Below are 20,237 nucleotides of genomic sequence, written 5' to 3'. Positions count from 1 at the left end.
TTGTTGAGAAGCAGATGACTGAGGAATAAGATTTCATTTTAGCAGCTGGCCCTATGGAGCCAGGTAGATTCATCTCCAGCACCGGTCTGCATGCTGTTATACACTACTGCCTTATCCTTATAAACCAGCCTAAGTTCCCAAAGAACTTTGAAACTGCTTCTCTGTTGGTGAAAGGTTTATTTCATTAACACTGAAATATAACCCATCTTGTTTGATGGAAAATTCTCGAACTATAGCAGAGAAGTACATATTTCCGTATTAAAACATAGCAGATTTATGTTTGTATTTTTAAATTCACAGTGTCCCTTGGTCAACTATTCTGACTGCACAGCTGTTTATATGAATCTTATATAAATTATACCCCTGGAAGCAAATATATTAATATTCAGTATTTAATACTAAGTAGTAAATTCATTAGTTTTCCTACCAGCATTTTGTATATATGATATTTCATTGATCGCAGATTAGTTTTCCTACCAGCATTAAACTGAATCAACATCAAATTCTTATGGAAGTCCCCAAAATAACCTGGAAAGATTTTTTTTTCCAAACTATAATTAATCCTTAGTTATATTTGTTAACTATTATGTAAACATTCATAGCCTATTTCAAGTAAGCTTGTATTTTCATTTGCAGTGTCTAGAAACCACATGGAATGCATATTGCAGCTCATGTGTTTTCTCCATAGCCAACAATGTGGTACCAATACCATAGCAACCTGTAAATAGTTTGTGAAGCACATGAGATGTTTAGAGTTTGTAACTGCACATAAGTGATGCTGGATTTATTTGGGAGATGTGAGCTATAGAAATAAAATATGTAATCATAGGAGTAGAACAGATCTACACTTGTGACTCATATTTCCATGTGCAAGTCCAATAATATTTTGTGTCTTTTTATTTTCTAACATTCAGCTGCCGATTTTGTATTTATTGTATTTCTAGGATTAGGAATTAATGTGTTTAGTAGATGTTACTAAGAACATGAGAGGCCACCAAAATAGTAACAACAATTTAGAGAAAATATTTACTGAGGAAAAATTAATTTCCATTCTCTCTCTAAAGAATGTGCAAATATGATTCATTAAGGTAAGGAACTTCAAATAATTGAATGAAAATACCACAAACTTTAGAAAATTTGAATTTAGATGTAAATACTAAACAGTAAGAAGTTTAGCTAAACTACTTGTAAATACCAATTTATACCAGTGATTCTTTTCTAGTCATTCATTATAAGAAATCTGAACAGTCAAAAAAAAAATTCAGAAAAATTCAATATGTAGCTGATTATATTCTGGAAAAAAAAATACATTTATTGACTTAACTGTCATGAAATCTCTCCATCCTAAAACAGTTTTTAAATTGCAACTAGAAGCTAATCACAGCCTTCAATATACAGAGTGTTCAGGTGAAGGAAACCAATCACTTTTAGCTAATGTGCTATGGAAAAAAAAAGAATACTTTAATGAAGATACAGTATGAAAAATACTAAAAACTATATTCACTTTATAACAATTAGTTCTATTTAGAACAAAAAGCTTGTTTTTACATTCAGGAAAGTATTTGGAAGTATTCTGGTAAACAGCCTTTGTTCTGTCATTCTCTCCATAATTACTTCAGACTCGCTTGAGTAGAGATCTGAACAGGCAGTCTGCAGGTTCAAACTCATTAAAAGTGTAAATGTATTTGCAGCTAAAATAATGAAAAATTCTCTTCCATTCAACTGAACCCAATTTTAACAAATGTCAGGATCGTGATGAATAAAAAACTCCAAACTGATTACTTCTGAAGCAGTGAAGGAATCTAATTCCCAAGCATCTGTTCTCAAAAATTGCACAAGAAATTTTTAACAAAGGTGAAAAACAAAAAGACCAGTCAGCACTACCGTTATGAGGCTGTCAATTCATTTATGAGTGTTCCCCTTATCAAGCTCCTACTTGAGATGTTGCTTCTCCTTCCATGTACTTTCCCTTGACCAGCTCTCCCTGGCCGTGTGTTCCTGCAGTGGGACTGAAGGTGCAGCACCACACTGCTGCCACAGCCCTGGGTTGCTGCCACCCAGGCACTCAAGGGCACACAGGGATTTAGGGATATGGCAAGCCACTGCATCCTAAAGTCATCCAAAACTCAACTGTCCCAGTGGTGTGTCTCAGCGCAGACATGCACAGCATGACATGGCCTGATGTGTCTCAGGGGACAAAAAGGCAGAGACAACTTCTGTTGGTGCAGTTTAGAGGATTCTGTATTAAAAATGATTGCTGGACTATGAAGAGGGAGAGAAGCAGACACTTTTGTTCCCATCCTTGTTCAAGGATTAGTAGCATCTATTCAAAGGGTCATTGAGACTTCCCCTGGTCTCTAAAGTGCACATTTCAGTTTGGGTAACACTGTTCCAGAGTACAAACTTCTCCAAAACATGCCACTTGCAGCAAAATGCTAACAAAACCTCAATTAAATTCCCAATTTACTAACTATCAGTGTATCAGACTTTCAATCAAGTTCCACTTTATTCAACTGCCTATTTCAAAGTTTGCAGTAAGATAAAATGACACTCTCACCTAATTCTTAGCTGGATGGCTTAGACTGCAAGATAGAGAAACTTTAAACACTGAATTCAAACTTCTATAGTTTTGAAGCTCTTACATAAAGGCAAGTGAAAGATAACATCCTACACAAACATAACTCAAGCATAACCTCTTGATCTTTAGCACCAAAGACAGGAGATTCAAAGTCAATTTTAAGATTGTGCTTTGCCTGGGTTCTGCATTTGACCTTTTAAAACTTAAAACAAGCTTCTTTTCACTGAAGAGTAGTACAGATTCCTCAAATTGTTTTGAGATTTAGTTTTATTTTCCTGTCTGTTTTTAATTAAGTTGACCTTTGTGGTCCAAATAATTTTCATTCATTAAATCTGCCAGTCTATCACTGAGATTAATATTAGTGTGTAGTGAACTTATGATCAGTTTCAGGTTTATAGTTCTTATTATGCAGGTAGTTTAATATTTATTTCAAATTATTTATGAAAACTGTATTACCATGTTGAAACTTGGAATTATATCGCATATCAATCTTCCCCTTTCAAGTCAACCAACCACAGGGTTCATGGTGGTTACAGAAAATATTTTGAATTTACAGGGTTCTTTATCAATGCAGTGTTAATATTATGTTCTCATACAGAATAAATAGCAGCAACCTCAGAAAAACTGACAAAACAATTTTGTAGAATTCCTCCTCCCCTACTCAAAATATAATCAGTGCATCAGAACCTGAAAAATGCCTGAGTGTGTGAGAAAAGCTATCCCAACAGAGTGCCATCAACATTGCTAATAGGAGATGGAATTAAGGGGAACACAGAAGACTGGCTAGTTTCTTTACTCCATGCACCTCATACTCTCCCAGGATCCACTGTCATCATATAGAGTTGAGTCACAATAATTTCCATCCTAACCTTCTCTGGCCAGCATACCCTAGACATTCAGAAACTACAAAGTAAATCTTAAATCCATTTTACTCTCTCTTACACTTTCAACAGGTAACCTTTACTTCTGGCACTGAGGAATTAGGTAACATGTTGTTCCACATTTGGTTTACCCATCACTTCGACTTCGTAAACTCCAGTCATATCCCTCCCAAGATTTCTCTCCAGATTGAAGATCTCCAGCTTCTTAGTCTCTCCACACAGTGTAGCTACTCTAAACCTTGGGACATTTTAGCTGTCCCCCTTCATCTATACTTTCTGTAAGTCCCTTTGACATGCAGAGAGATCTGCACACAGTAACTAACTTGAGCACACCACAACATTTGATATCAGCAAATCAACATTTTTTTGTTGGTGGGTTTTTTTCATAATACCCTTACTGATGCAACCACTCCATCCTGCGCCTGAAAACACTGTCAGTGACAAAACCAGGATCACTTTCTTGAGTTGTAACAAGCTCACCATCATCTAAGCATGGTATGATCTGTTTGTCTAAAACATATTCATTGCTTCACATTTGTCTCTGATGAAGATCATCTGCCCATCTGCTCAGTTTTGGAGTTCCCACTATCAACTCAGCATTTGACTACCTAAGGTTTAATGTCATCAGCATCCTTGGAAATGTCACCATACACCTCCTGTCTTCAACTAAATTCTCACATTCGTGCATCTTACAAAAATACTGTCTGTTGCTTTCTGTTACTCCTGTAATCTACACCCTCCATCCCACAATGGATCTTTAAAGTCTTGAAAATATGAGCTATGGGCTTTAGAAGGATGCCCAAAATGGAGTGTTGATGCCTCACCTGTAAACAGGATTATAAAAATCAATTTCTTCCATGTTGGTGAGCAAGCAGCAAAACCAGAATTTACAGTATTTAAAATTTCCTTGTCATTTAAATAATGCTTAGCAACATTACATTTGAATATGAAATCAGTGTCAGATTTCACTTCTGGAATCCATTCAATTGCTATTTTTTTCCAGTTTCTTTATCCTGAGATCTGCTGAGCCAAAAAAACTTAATAGATCACTACTCCTCTGAGCTACTCAAAAACAACTTTGAAAGCAGAGCACAATGTATTGACTACAAAAAATAAAACATAAAACCTACTAAAAATTTTGAGACAGTTTTATTTTCTGATTTGAAGAAGGTTCTAAATGTTAGAAGTGTTGTTTCTAAAACTATTTTATTTTTCTTTGAAATTATAAAAAGAAAATATATTATACCCGCTTTGCTCTCTCTTAAAACAATATCTTCTTCCATTAAAGTTCCATTTTCTCATTTTCAAAATTGACAAAAAACATCTTAGCACCCCCTTCATAATAATAAAATTCTTTTAACCATGAATATTTTATTTTTTAGGAAAGATAGGCAAATATTAAAAGACTATGAAAACTTACATGATCTAGAATATAAGCATTCTGACTCAGTAGTTGGGTTTGTTTTGTGTTTTTTTTTAATAGTCTGTTATTCTGAAAAAGGGATTCATATGTTATTTGACCCACATTTATTGTAATTTATATTCTAATAAGATACTAGAATATATTTGACATGGTGCAAACACATGCACTGGGCAATGCTGTGACTATATTGACTCTTTTGGATTGCAAGTAGAGGTCACTTCCTTCAACTTGCCCTGTGTGCTTTGATCATGCTTTGATCTTAATCATAAATTAGAGCACTTTGGATGACACAGGTTTCAAGTCCCAAAAAGAGAGAACCTGACTGTACCCCAAACCCAATTAGGACAACCAATGAAAAACTAAAAGATGTCAAACATAAGAGACATGAAAATCCCATGACACCATGGCTATATAAAGACTGTGCAGCTGATAAGCCTATTGTCTTTTCATGCCCAGGATCATCAATAATTGAGGACTCGATAGAACACACCACTTATTCCTGTCAAATAGGTTTCTTTCCTTTGAAAATCCAGTCTGTGAGAGTAAAAAGATGAAATAAAATTTAAAAACAAACAAACAAACAAACAAAAAACCCACAAACAAAACAAACATACTGGGAGGCAGCAGCTAAGCTAAGCTGGGGGTAGAATCTGTTTTCAAGACCAGGAATAAAAAAGCATTTCCTGGCTCTGACACAGCCAGGAAGACTGGGTGATGAACAGAAGCACAAACTCCTCCATCCTGATGCAAAAATCTTACTAAAATAGACCAAGAACATTTATATCAGTTTAAAAAAACACTATCAGTATTCCTGCTGGTGCAATGCATTTATTCACGCAAAGTTCACTAACTGAGGTCTCTGCAATCATGGTCCTTGAAATTATACAAGTTGTCACTCCAGATGAAAACAAATCAATCAGTCAACACACTAAACAGACCAAAGGACTTGCATGTGCAAGTGTTTATGTTTACCTAGGGAACATAACTGTACTATTCCCACTTAACAGATCATAGCCTTCCTTAAAATATAGAATGTGCCAAGAAATTCCATGTAATCCTGCTAATGCTCCATTGAGCCAAAAGAGCATTCAGATAGACATTTCTACTGAAAAATGAAGGATTGTACAAAACCAATCTTAACCACAACTGGAACACATTTTATAGTCTCAGACAAAGCTCAACCATCGATCTCTTTCTTCTGTGTTGCCGAAGAACTTTACAGGGCTATTAAAATGATGTGTTATTGTTTTGTAAGTGCTGGCACTTACACAACAAGTTAATGCTTAGGAACACAGATGGGTTTCCAATGTACAAAAGAACAGCTTTTAGTGTGACAAATAAAGGCCAAGGACTCCCTTGTGTAAAAAGCTGCAGTACCATCAACACCTGGAAATACAGCAGAAAGAATTATTTAAGGCATCCCTGAAGCTTCTGACAGCTTCTGACAGCTGTAGATTACATGTTGCACCTCCTTCCCTAACACAGAATCACAGAATCAATTAGATTGGAAAGACCTGTGAGGTCATCAAGTCAAACCATTAACTCAGTACTGCTAAGTCCACCACCAAACCATGTCCCTAAGTACGATTTCTATATTTAAATACCTCTGGGGAGACCTTATAGCACCTTCAATACCTAAAGAAGGCTTACAGAAAGGCTGGAAAGACACTTTTGACAAGGGCATGTAGTGATTGGAAAAGGAGGAATTGCCTTAAGCTGAAGGAGGGAAAGTTTGATTAGATATTAGGAAGAAATTATTCTGAGTGGTGAGGCACTGAAGCAGGTTGCCCAGAGAGGTTGTGAATTCCTCATTCCCAGAATAGTTGAAAGCTAAGCTGGATGGGACTCTAAGAAACTTGATCTTGTGGAAAGTGTCCTGTCCATGGCAGGGAGGTTGGAGCTAGATCATCTTTGAGGTCTCTTCCAACCTTAGCCATCCTATGATTCTATGGTGAGTCAACCACTGCCCTGGGCAGCCTGTTCCAATGCCCAACATGTCCCAAGTGAAGGTTTGATCATGATTAAACTCAGTAATAACCTTTCAGGACACTCCCTTATGACTCTAGTAAACATTTTCACAGCTTTCGTCCCTCCGTGGCTCTGAACAGAAAAATCAGAATTAACAAAATTTGTTGCACACTACCAGTTCTTCCAGTAGATCTCTAGCATTCATTAATGTACCTCTATAAGGAATATTCTGGGTTTTAAAAACATGGATGAAGAAAGCTCTACCTCTTTTTTCTACTGTATTTTAAAGCAGAATGGCATATCCAGTTAGGCCTAGCATCTAGGTTAAGAGCATATGCTTTTACAAAACCTAGTTTAAACAGCAACAATTTTTTTTAAAAAATTGGAAATCCTCTTTTTAAAGATATAAAGCCATTTTTGCACTATCTGTAACCCAAACACTCCAGCTTCCTGTGACTGCATGAGAAAAACAAACTGATGTGAAAGTGATTATAAATACCCTTAAATTGAGCAATCCATTCTTTTTATCCAGGCTATGAAACGTAGATGTTAATGGTATTAATTATGATAAGTGAATTAGATTAGGATTAACTGTATCAATTAGCTAATGTATTATTAGTACTACAGAGATCTATTTTAATGACATACAATCAAATGGAAAGGTTATAAGTCAATTGTAAATTCTGTAAATGAAGCTCCAATCTGTGCTATTTTTAAATCAAGAAATAATGTATGCTCATTTGTGGGTTTTTTTAAACAGTAAGAGTGAAATTATAAAAATGTGGAGTTTGGAAGGGACTGGGGAGTCACTGACAGGAGTAGGTAGCAAAGAAAACAAAACAAAAAATGACAAATTTTAGTGGATGTGAAATTTAATTACTGGTAATTCCTTAGATACACGAGAACTCTAGAACTTGAGAACTCCTCTGAAATATTAAGCAAGAATCAAATCTAAAATAACCAAAAGTAATTTCCAATATTTTTCTTCTATGCTCCCTTTTAACCTACCTCTTTTTTTTCTCTACCAGCTGTTTGCAGATCTCCTGCCACCGGGTATTCAAACTTTCCAGTTGTTCCTTCAGCACTTTAGCATCTGCTGTTGATGACTGCTCAATAATCTCTTCACCAGTTACATTCAGTGTTTTGACAACAGTTTGCTGTCGCCCAATGCCATCCTGAAGCTCCTGTAAAATACACAGCACATACACGTATCCATGAAAAAACGCTTCATTGCATATTGGCCAGATGGAAAGAGGTGAAAGTTTTTGCTCTTTTCTGAATTCCAAATGAAAAATCCAAAGATAAGTAGACAGAAAGACATCTCATGATTTTGTAACAAGTACCTTTCAGTACCTCTACAGTCTTTTATCCTCTCCTGTATTCTTGTCTACTCGAGATCATTGCAGTAATACTGTGCACATCAGTTAATAAACAAAACTTGTGAACAAATATACTTCTACATACCCAAAGGTATACACCACATTTATTTAACAGCCTACAAAGCATTGTCAGGTTTGAACAGCACCGTGCGGGGAGTCCCTACTAGCTATCAACTCAAATAAGGAATGTCAGGAAAGCAGAGACTGGTTTGGTTTTTTTGTTTGTTTGTTTGGGGGTTTTGTTGGTTTGTTTTGGTTTGTTTTGGTTTTTTTAACTGGGTTGGAAAAGACCTCTGTGATCATCAAGTCCAACCCTTGATCCAACACTACCATGGTTACCAGACCATGGCACTAAGTGCCACATCCAGTCTCATCTTAAAAACCTCCAGGGACGGAGAATCCACCACCCCCCTGAGCAGCTCATTCCAATGTATGATTACTCTCTCTGTATAAATTTCTTCCTAATATCCAACTTAAACTTCCCCTGGCACAGCTTAAGATCATGCTCTCTTGTCCTACTGTTGATTCCTTGGGAGAAGAGACAAATGCCCACCTGGCTACAATCCCCTTTCAGGTAGGTGTGGAGTTTGAAATATTCTGATTCCATTAAAGAACACATTTTTCTCCAGTTGCAACAAGCCCAATAATCCATTCACTTGTGGAATTTTTGGTTTTGTTTTGGATTTTTTTGTTTTGGGGTTCTTTATGGGGTTTGCTTGTTTTAATTTTGGCTTTTTTTTTTTTTTTTTTTTTTTTTGGGGGAGGTTGATTTTGTTGTTATTGGTTGGTTAGTTTGGAGTCTTTGGTTTGTTTGTCTTGTTTTTTGACAAGACTGGGGGGAACTTTTTTCTAAGAAAAAGTATTACAATGTCTCTACTTACACAACAGAATTAAAAACTACCACAAATAACCAAAATGGGCAATTCTCAAGTTTTACTAGATGCATGGGGAAACATTTTTCTACATCTTTTATGATTTAAAAATAATTATCCCTGTAGCTATCTTACCTCACATTTACAACACTGTTCTGAATCTGTAGCTTAGATTTTAACACTGCCTGCCTGTTTAAGAAAGTCAATACCTACAAACAAACAAACAAACAAATAAATAAATAAATATTTTCATATTTTTAATCATCAGTAGAGCATGAGTATTTTTCCCTTCAATTACTCAAAATATACAACCAGGCAAGTGTAAAATCACTTTCAATGGTTTACTGCTAAAATAAACAGAAACTGAAAAAAAAAATCTCCACTGTGATATTCATACTTACGATAGGTTTTCACAATTTCAGGAAGTGTGTCTAAATCCTACCTACATACAAATGCTTTCAAGTAAAATTCTGAATCTATCTTTTCTGGAAGAAACCAAATACTTCAGCACTATCACACCCTACAAAAACGTTATATGCTTGTTTTCTCTTTTTAAGTGCGTAACATAAATTGCAGAGCCTGTCAGTAAATCTGCATATTAACATTAAATAAAATTTGTCCATGAAACAGTTAAAACTGGTAGGATACCACTTTAAAAGAATGTAAAAGATGAACATAACTACTTCTCATGCTTTTTTCGACATATATCTTCAGTCATGAGGTTATGATTGAAGTTCACAAACCGAACCACTCTGGAAGTCAATTTGTTCTAAGACAATCAAAACTCAGGTGCCAGCTATTATTAATTCATTAAACTGCAGGGAGTCAGTTGCATGCCCTATCTCAGCTTTTGCACAGATGTTACATGGACAGCTTGAACACCAACAGCAACAGACTCTGGGACACAGAGGAATATGTCAGTAGGTTGCTGTGGCATTTAGCTGGACAGGAGTCATAGCTGAGGCAGAGGTTTGCTCTGTTGAGATCTAACTTATTCTTACTATACTTTCTGTTTGGTTTTCCTACAGTTTCTTTTAGGTTGTTACAGAGGAGAATCCCCCGCAAAATTATTCCTTTCTTACATTCCTCTCAGTAAAAACTGGTCTGCTGATGTTGGGGTTTTTTTTCCAAATTACTTTCATGTCCCACAGTTTCAGAATAAGAAGTAGCAGTGATGACCATAACGTGGCAGTAATCTGGATACTGTTTTATTATGTCTTGATAGGATGAGAACCATTTTTCTGCAGGATCCTGGCTAGCTATGTGACAGTCCAGTCACGTTGCATCAAGCACCTGCTGGCCCACAGTGTCCCAGCACACTTTGCTTTGCCTGTGGAATATGTAAGGTTTTTAAGATACCATTGTAACAGAAACTGGAAGATCTTCTAAGACCCAGAGAAGACCTCTTGCTTTGAGGTATCAGATTTTATTTTCTTTCTGTGATGCACACTAATACAATAATACCTGGTCCAACTGTTATTTTCAGGTACATGATTTCATTATTAGCAATAAACAGCGGTAATGGCCAAGTAGTTTGCCTAAATGCAAATATTGTCTACCATTGTGAGTCTGAATTGGCCCTTTTACTACACACTTCAGTATTGGTAATGCCCAGCTTAAAATGAATACCTAGCTTTTGTACACATTCACTGTATTTCACACTGATTTTAGCACTAGAGCCTTTGCATTATGCAGTGGGGAGCATTACATGGGTAAATCATAACGATGTATAGTTTGAGGAAAAATATATTACAATAAGTGCCTTTTTTTCCAGCAAGGCACCTGAAACCTTTGTGCTATTGCATGTGCCTGTTTGAAGTTAAGATCCAAAACCAGCACGACCACTTACTGAAAAAAAAATAAGTCAGAACAAAGCTTCTACCTTTATTTGGAAGGCCCACTCATTTGGAATAGATGATCAAGGCAAGGAGAACAAAGAAGGGAAATTCTACTTCTGAAAGTCCAGAGTTTTTAGAAGGAAACTTTTTAGAATTTAGTTGTTATCTCTGCATCACCTTTTCTAAATGACAGAAATAATGACCAATCAGTATACTATTATAAACTGAAATGCTAATTAAAAGCCCATTTAAATACTCTGAGCCTTTTTCCTGTGTTAACAGCAGCTTAAATTAGTTTTTCTTCCTCCCCCAGCATTCACACACACACACACAGACACACACACAGACACACACACATAAGGAACAAGTACATGATTTTCACACATATTTCAATTGACAAAAAATTAAACAAGGGAATTTTCTCATTTATCCCACAAAATTATGTAATAGGCTTTACTTACAAAGTAAAAAAAGAAAATAGCTGGCTCAATTGCAGAGACAGTCTTGGAACTTAAGATCCTTAATCCTGAAATGGGAACCTTGCAAAGGATGCATAGGAATGAGAAGTGTGAACTTCCACCAGAATATAAGAGAAGGCTATAACAGAAGGCTTTTGGCCATCTGCATTTCAGATCATCATAAAGAACCCAATTTGAGATTATTTTTTCCAAGTATTCTAGGCATCTGACACTTTTCACGTGATTAAACAGAAAGACATGTGCTGATGAAATTTGTCTAGATTCCATGGACCATGAAAAAGATTTTTGTTGATAGTGGGTACTGTAAAAAGCACAGCCTCCCATGAAGAGATTTAGGTGTTGGGTTTTTTTAAGCATTTTGAACTGAACAAAGTTTTTTTAACTGTTTTGCTAAAAGTCACATTTTTACACACTCATCCTAGAGCTGTTAACCACAAAGATGCTTTTCACAGCTTACATATCGTATCTCAAATTTGTCAGCACCTATAGTTTCCTATTAACCTATAGTTTCCTATTAACTTCCCCTCTATCCTTACCACAAACCTGCATGAGGGCAAGGTGCTGGGAGCCTGTACAGCCTTCCCTCCCATGGCCCAAAGGTTTATGGTTCTACAAAAGGAATATTGACATCGAATGTTTCTTGTAGTTTCACTTGGCATTTCACTCCTTCATACAGAAATGGCAAACAAAAGGGCACATTGCCCTTTGGATTCCCAACTCACTTAAAAGGCCATTGGAGATACCCATACTTGCAATCATGCAGTTTCTAATCTCTTTATGAACAGAGTGTACAAACAAATTTAATTAAAATTATATGTTTATATAATATTTTAAAAAAACAAGCTCAGAAAAGACCTCACTATAGAGATAGAAGGAAAAGTTTTTTCACAATGACAGTGGTGAAATACTGGAATATAGGTTGCCCAGAGAGATGGTAGATGCCTCACCCTTGGAATCATTCAAGGTCACGCTGGACAAGGCTCTTACTGACCTGATCTCGTGGAAGATGTCCCTGCTCATTGCGAGGGAACTATGATTAAACTTTTTGTAGATAAGGAGAAGTAACTTATACAATTGATTAAAGAACTCACCAAGCAATTTCAAATATTTTACATCATCACATTCTTAATTGCCACTTTTTTTCCTGATTCCTTTCACAATGCTCATGACAAATGACTAGGCACTATGACAAAAAGAGAAAATATTTTTTTTGATAGATTCCTTATATAAGTTAAAACAAACAAACAAACAAATGAGTGGATGAGGATTTGAAGTAAATCTGTTTGCTTGCTTTGCCCGTACCATGTAAATTAAACATTCATCAGAAGACTCAACCACTTACACGAGAGGGTACCTGAATGGCATCATTTTGCCTTATTTGTTATTTCTTAGTTAACTTTAACATACATCAGACAACCCTTTCTGCAATCTCATTTACTCTTTTCATTGACAGAAATAGCATTTTACCATTAAACTAAATCAGACACTATTCTTTGAGCAATCTTAGGATCACTTTCCTCTTTTCATTGTGGTAGATAAACGTACTTAACAATAATTTATTGTTATGGAAAAGCCCTGCAGCAACACTAAGAAATACCACAAACAAGCTAATTTCTGTCAGAAAAAATAATGGTCACAAAATGTTTTAAGTGAAAAATAATGTGCTGCCTTTCCTTTGTTTAGGGTAAGGTACAGATCCAGAAAAGCGTGTAAAGGTACTATGCACCACTTTCAGAAACCTGTAGTCTTAAATTCAACATTAATGTGCTATTCTTCAGTAATTTACATAAAAATTTCTTCTATTTTGAATTGTATAAAGCCATACGGTTGACATAAGTGTCTACTCAGATGTAATAACATAAATCAGAGAACTGTGAAAACATTTGGTGGAAAACTATCCCCAAAACAATTTGCTAGCATTTGGTTACCAGAATGAATTTACCCATTAAGAGTATGTACCTCTGTTCAAGATTCTATTAGAAATAAGGGAGAAATTAATTTTCTAGGCAGTTAAATCCCAATGATTTAATCTGGAGACACATCGCTAACACTTTGGTAGGACTAAAACAATCAACAAAGAGTATATGTTGCTTTCTAGCTGTTTTGTGATAAACAGCTGTGCAATCTTATTGCTTTTTGTGCACTACATTATTGTGTTTTTATTACGAATTATGGAAAATTAGGACAGATGATAGAGATGGAAGAGGTGAAAAAACAGTAAAGAGGGAAGGCAATGTTTGTTAAGGAGTTGACAAGAATTTAAAACAAAGTGTTTTATTCTTAGAATAAATTATGGGCATTATTACAGATTTAATATTACTATCAACTCTGTTCAAGAGTAGCATTTGAAAAAGGTGACAGTAGGCTCTGGGCAGATTCTCCCTATAAAGCAGACCTAGGTTCATGTAGTCAGTATTACTGGTGTTGTACAGCTGTACAAGAGAAACCAAAGGAAAAGAGAATTGCCACAGACCTGTTTTCTGAGTAAACAATAAATACTCTAAAATTACAAGGAGATTTCATTCTCATTTTGAATAAAATTATAAATTTATGGCTTAAGCCACAGTTTATATAAATAGTTTATAAAGAAAATTAAAAAATGCTTGATTTGTTATGCAAACTGCTTTGTTGGAGAGTCTTAGAAAACTACTACTCTATCCTGCTCTATTTTTTTCCTATATTTTGATGCTGTTTAATTAGAAAGACATGAAGTCCAGTATTGCCCCAGATGCATTACTGTCTATGACTGATACTATTCACAAAAAAATTTGAGTAAAAAGTTACTCCACAATTGTATAGCTTAAAAAATTAAATGGAGATACACAACTTCTCATACTCCACTGAAAGCTTCTAATCAGCTAGTCCCAGATTTTTTTGAAAATTTTAATATCTTCCAGATTTTATCCCTTGACTGGACCTCTTCCCTCTAGAAAGTGAAAAAATTCATTCTTCATAAGACAAGGCATTAAAGCTGAAATTTTATTATTTAACCTATACAAATTCTTCAGTCTAAGCTGCTGTCCTTCAAAAAGCAGTAGTCTGCTTAATGGCCTAGTAATTTCACACCTCAGCACTGCTGTCTGTACCACTATCAAATATAATTCCAAATGCATCTCCAGTTTTTCTTATTGAATTTCCCTGAATGAATTTCTCTGCATAGTTAGCTCTTGAGAGGCACATATCACCCAGTAAGACTTACTACCATGAATTTCACCAAGGTGACAAGCTGGTTTGTGAGAAGATCTGATTCCCCACTCATTGTAATAATAAAAAGTTAACTTGAATTTGTCTCTTCCTCTAATGGAAATTTCTCATACCTTTAAATCCACAGGGATACAAAAGGAAAGAGGAAGTCAAGGTTTGAAAACTGAAATTTTCCCTCACATATACCTCCTGCAATAAAAGTATTTTGAACATATTAATCAACTTCATCTCAATTTCCTAGCTTTTCAGAATGATCCAACTTGGACCTTTGGATGACTTGATACTGGCTCTTGAAGATCTTCCGAACGCGACTGCTATGGGTCTAAAAGCTGCCTCCTACCCCTGCCCAAAGACATTTCAAAAATCTGTCTATGATTTCCTTTACCCTTGTTTGGACAAAAAGTTACAAAGTTGCTTTGGATTTTCAAGGCAAGGTTTTGATAGAGAGGGAGCTACAGGGGTGGCTTCTGTGTGAAGCTGCCAGAAGCTTCACCCACGTCTGGAAGAGTCAACGCCAGCCGACTCCAAGATGAACCCACTGCTGGCCAAGGCCAAGCCATCAGCAACAGTGGGAGCAGCTCTGGAATAACTTTGTTAAGAAGGGGAACAAAATTCTGTGCAATTGCAGTAGGAGAAAAAAGTGAGAACATGTGACAGCAAGAGCCCTGCAAACACCAAGGTCAGTGCAGAAGGAGCGGGAGGATGTGTTCCAGGTGCTAGAGCAGAGATTCCCCCGCAGTCCATGGTGCAGACCATGATGAGGCAGCTGTGCCCCTGCAGCCCACGGAGGTCCGTGGTGGAGCAGAGATCATCTGCAACATGTGTAGAACCCCATGCCTGAGCAGGTGGATCCCCAAAAAGAGGCTGTGACCCTGTGGGAAGTTGTGCTGGAGCAGGCTCCTGGCAGGAGCTGTGACCCCATGGAGGGAGGAGCCCCTGCTGGAGCAGGTTTGCTCACAGCACTTGTGTCCCCACAGGGGAACCACGCTGGAGCAGTCTCTTCTGGAAGGACTGCACTCCATGGAAGGGACCCACAACAGAGCAGTCTGTGCAGAACTACACCCAGTGGCAGTGACCCCATGCTGGAGCAGGGAAACAGTGTGAGGAGTTCTCCCTCTGAGGAGAAAGGAGCAGCAGAGACAACGTGTGGTGCACTAATCGCAACCCCCATTCCCCATCCACTTACACAGCTGGAGGTGAGGATGTAGAGAACTCATCAGTGAAGTTAAGCCTAGGAAGAAGGGAAGCGTGGAGGGAAGGTGTTTTAAGATTTGGATTTGCTTCTCATTACCCTGCTCTAATTTGATTAGTGATAAATCCAATTACCTACTAAATTTGAGTGTGTTTTAGCTATGATGGTAACTGGTAAGTGATCTCTCCCTGTCCTTATCTTGATCCATGAGCCTTTTGTCATATTTTCTTCCCCCTTGTCCAGCTGAGGAGGGGAGTGATGGAGCAGGTTTGGTTGGGCAAAACACTCTCTGTGACTTAGAGGCATTGAAAAAAAAGATATATTATTGGTTCAGATGACAGCTGACCTTGGCAATTTAGTCACCTTCTTAAAAACTACTTAGATAAACAGTATTTGTCTTCAAATGCTGAAATTTTGCAATCAAACTGCTTCTGGTTTTATAAAGATATTCACCAGATAATTAAATTTTTTTTTAAAAAAAGGAACATCACTTTCCTATTTTTTACAGTGAGATGTAATTGTTAAAATAGGCCATATTCCTTTAAATTCACATTTCATGTTGCTTCCTAATGTGACACAAAATTGTGATGAAAGTCATTTCAGTATTAAACTGTAAAGTGCATAACCAGAGGTCTACTTTGTGTTTCTAACCTAAATTACACAGTTGCTTCTTATAAGTATATTAATTCAATTTAATTTTAGAACTGATTTGGAAATACTGCAGGGAGAAAGAAGAGATATTTTTTCTGCAAAAACTCCACTGCTACTGCATATTAACTATAATGCTTCAGGTTAAACACATAAAATTGAACTTTGAGTCCAAAAATCTACACCCTGATTTTTCAGCACAGATGCATGCCACTAAAATATATTATTTTCCATATTGATGTAGCATCAAAATGTAAAGACGAGCCTCTGTCAAAAAACTTTTCCATTTACCTCTACACGTAATAGTAGAAAGTTGTGACTATGGCCTGATTTGATACCGTGTTCATTTGCAATTTCTGATATTTGCGACTTTTTGATATTTTACCTGCTCTGCAAAGCTATAACTGAGCAAACAATGTCAACGATAAGAAAAATTGCTCCATCTTCAATCTCTTTCCTCCTATCACAAATCAAACTACTCACATCATAGTTCCCAGTATATTAAAAATAACAACATGGCCTACTTTCTTCAAACATAGCCTAGTCTTCAGTTTTCAAGGACATCAGTAATACTGATGGATATACCCTAATATAATGAATACTTTTTTTTAGCTAAATAAGTGATTTTATTCCAACACAGTGTGAATGTAGTTCTTAATTTTTTCTGGTATATATAAACAAGTTTATTTTTCCTCTATTAAAAACAGATAGTTACTACACTTTTATGATTTCACAACTTTTCCTGATTCTTATAGAACTACCCAGACCCTTACATAACCCAAGCTATTTCTTATATATCTCCTATGCATCAAAAACTAGAAAACTTGAATTTGCTTTCCTATGGAATCTATACCTGGAAATTATCATCTCTAGTAATTAACTTGGCAGCACTGGAATAAACACATGTGCCTCATCATCCTTTTTTCCTTTCAAACTTGATAGTTAGGCTGTATGTATTACCTCTTTCTTTTTAAATTACTGTCTACAACAGTGGCTTCCCAGTGGAAAATTACTGTGGTAGGTAAGGGGATGAATCAGTTTAGGTTTTCAACTCTTTACACACAGCTTTGAGTGTAAAGCAAGTAAAATGGTGTTCAGTACCATGTACAGCTTTGCTTAATAATTTACCTGTTATACATCATTGCATTATGACCTTGCACTACAACAGTAGAAACAAACTATGTGTATTGGTTCAATGAGATAAGGGAGGTAAAACTAAAGTATTGTCTGAAATTTCACTTAGGTTAGCACCAGAACCAAATAAACCTAGCCAGCAGAATTATTCAGTTTCCAAGAAGAGAAGGAAGAAGTCTGATTACAGCAACAAAGTTATTTCCCTGCCTAGTCCTGGAAGTATAATATAGCATAAGGTCAACTGTCCTGAATTTAAGATAGACTGAAAAATACCTAGCAAATCATTTACTTGAGGATTTTGGCAGCCAGAATTAATTGTCCACATCCTCCTTTTCCTCCTTCTGTCTCCCTTAAGGCAGCATTTGCCTGAAGCCTGTGAGCAAGATGAAGTGATGGGAGAATGTCAGCGGTGAGGGACAGACGACAGAACAACCAGTCTGTAAGCAGCTACCATGTCGTCTTCATTCTACTTCTGTTTAGATCTGCTGGTCCTTTCTTTGCCTTTCATATCTCCACCAACTCTGGATTCCTAAGAGCTGTTGCTTTAGCTCTTTCAGTGCTGAGGAGAGGGTTTTTGTCCCAACTGAGTCATATTAATTTAGGTAGACTGGCTTTACTCCCTACAACAACCACTGGAGTGTTTCACGATCCCTGCCACCCTTTATTTTCCTCAGTATCTAATAGACTTAGTCTGTGTATCCATCTTGTTCCTTCTTCAGAACATAATTATAGCGTTGGGGTCTGATCTTTTATTAATTCAAATGCTTTCCTAAGCATGCCAGTGTTGCTACTCAAGGGATATCTGATTTACATATTCCCATAATTTCATTTCTGATTACTAAATTCATTAGCTTGCTTCAAAGTAGTTCATATTATAAACATAGTAAGACTTTCAGGAACTGATGTTCATTGCATATTTAACATTTTTCTCAGAACACCATCATAGTTTCAAAATAATAACCAACATGTTTATTAGAAATTTTCATTTCAGTGAAAAACATGCATCTCTACATACTGACCTTTTAGGGGAAGAGAAACAGGCTGTTTTAAAACATCAAGGCTTAGAAATAAAAATCAACTTTTATAGGCACTAGGTACTCTCTGCTGGACAAAACTGACTTCAGGTTGGCTTTTCTCACATCTTCAACAAGACGTAATATTGAAATAACTGTAACAAATCTGAAAGAAATATGTGTTGACAACTAAGGATGGCGACCCAGGAAGCAATTAAGGAGAGGGACCCAGGAAGCAAGTAATTCAGGAAACATTACTTCTCTTTCTGAAGATGTGTCACTATTTCATAGACTTGTTACAAACAGAAACAAACAAACAAACAAAAAAACCCCCAACCCTTGTTTAATTTTTGTTCCTCTACTGAAATATTTAATAAAGGTTATGGGTGGTTTAGTAGACATTCATACAAAATTATGAAGCAGAAGCATGAGGTAAATTTTTTAACATGCTCAGCTTCCCTGACTGATGGACACTGAGGGCATTCAATACTATTCCAAACTAGATTCCAGCAAAATGGCTCAGGGTAAAAAAAACCCATGTTCTTCTATCAAGAAACATTGCAGAGGGAAGAGGCACACTTACATAAAATCAGACTCCTTTTTGCTTTCTATGAGTAATGTATAATTTCTGCTAACTTTCAAGTTTCTAAAAGTAGAATAGTGATTGTCCTGTTCTGCTCTGCACTGGTGCAGCCTCACCTTGAATTCAGAGTGCAGTTTTGGGCACCACAATATAAGAAAGACATTAAGCTATTAGAGAATGTCCAATGAAGGGCAACAAAGATGGTGAAGGGCCTTGAGGGGAAGCTATATGAGGAGTGCCTGAGGGCACTTTCTTTGTTCAGCCTGGAGAAGAGGAGAGTGAGGGGAGACATCATTGTGGTTTACAGCTTCCCAATGAGGGGAAGGGAGGGGCAGACACTGATCCCTCTGTGCCCAGTGACAGGACCTGAGGGAATGGCCTGAAACTGTGTCAGGGCAGGGGGTGCTTGGATATTAGAAAAAGATTCTTCACCCAGGAACAGGCTCTCCTGGGAAGTGGTGGCACCACCAAGCTCTCTGAGTTCAAGAACTGTTTTGACAACGCTCTCAGGCACAGGGGGTGATTCTGGGGTTGTCCTGTGCAGGGCCAGAAGTTGGACTTTACTGTTCCTTGTGAGTTCCTTCTAAATAAGAATGTTCTATGATTCTAAAACTTTAATTACTGACAGTATGTAACTAAGTACAATTTTCCATGTTTAGAGAGACAGAATTAAACCAGTGCCATTTACAGCTCACTATTATGAGATCCAATCACTACCTGCAGCATCATCTGAGAATGAAAACAATATACCAATGCTATAATAATACTAGGTTATATTAACACTAGATTATTTTAATAAAGTGTGAATACAGTGCTATAATAATAGAAAGATAATACTGACCACTGCATTCTAATCTTATTCACAGGATGCTACACACAGGAAAACCAATATGTTTTACAAAACCAATTTGATTTATTTAGGGAATTTTATTATTTTATTTTATTTTTTATTCACAAATTTTTACACTTACATTTTACACTGAATTTCTATGCTGGGACATAGTTTCAATAAGCATATTAAATTTTTTGTTAAATAAATACTGGC

General features: G+C 36.5%; 1 protein-coding gene across 7 annotated transcripts in view; it reads right to left on the bottom strand.

The window, feature by feature from the left end:
• DMD (dystrophin) overlaps nucleotides 1-20,237 on the bottom strand; it is a 991,087-nt gene that overhangs the window by 392,353 nt on the left and 578,497 nt on the right. For all 7 annotated transcript variants that reach the window (XM_018084043.3, XM_018084032.3, XM_018084034.3 and 4 more), the window contains one exon: nucleotides 7,859-8,034. In XM_018084043.3, the coding sequence (XP_017939532.3) occupies nucleotides 7,859-8,034 (176 nt within the window). The remainder of the gene's footprint in view (nucleotides 1-7,858; nucleotides 8,035-20,237) is intronic.

Source organism: Manacus vitellinus, unplaced genomic scaffold (assembly GCF_001715985.3).
Source record: "Manacus vitellinus isolate BGI_N305 unplaced genomic scaffold, ASM171598v3 scaffold_7_pilon, whole genome shotgun sequence".
NCBI lineage: Eukaryota > Metazoa > Chordata > Aves > Passeriformes > Pipridae > Manacus > Manacus vitellinus.
This window is presented reverse-complemented; position numbering and strand designations above follow the sequence as displayed.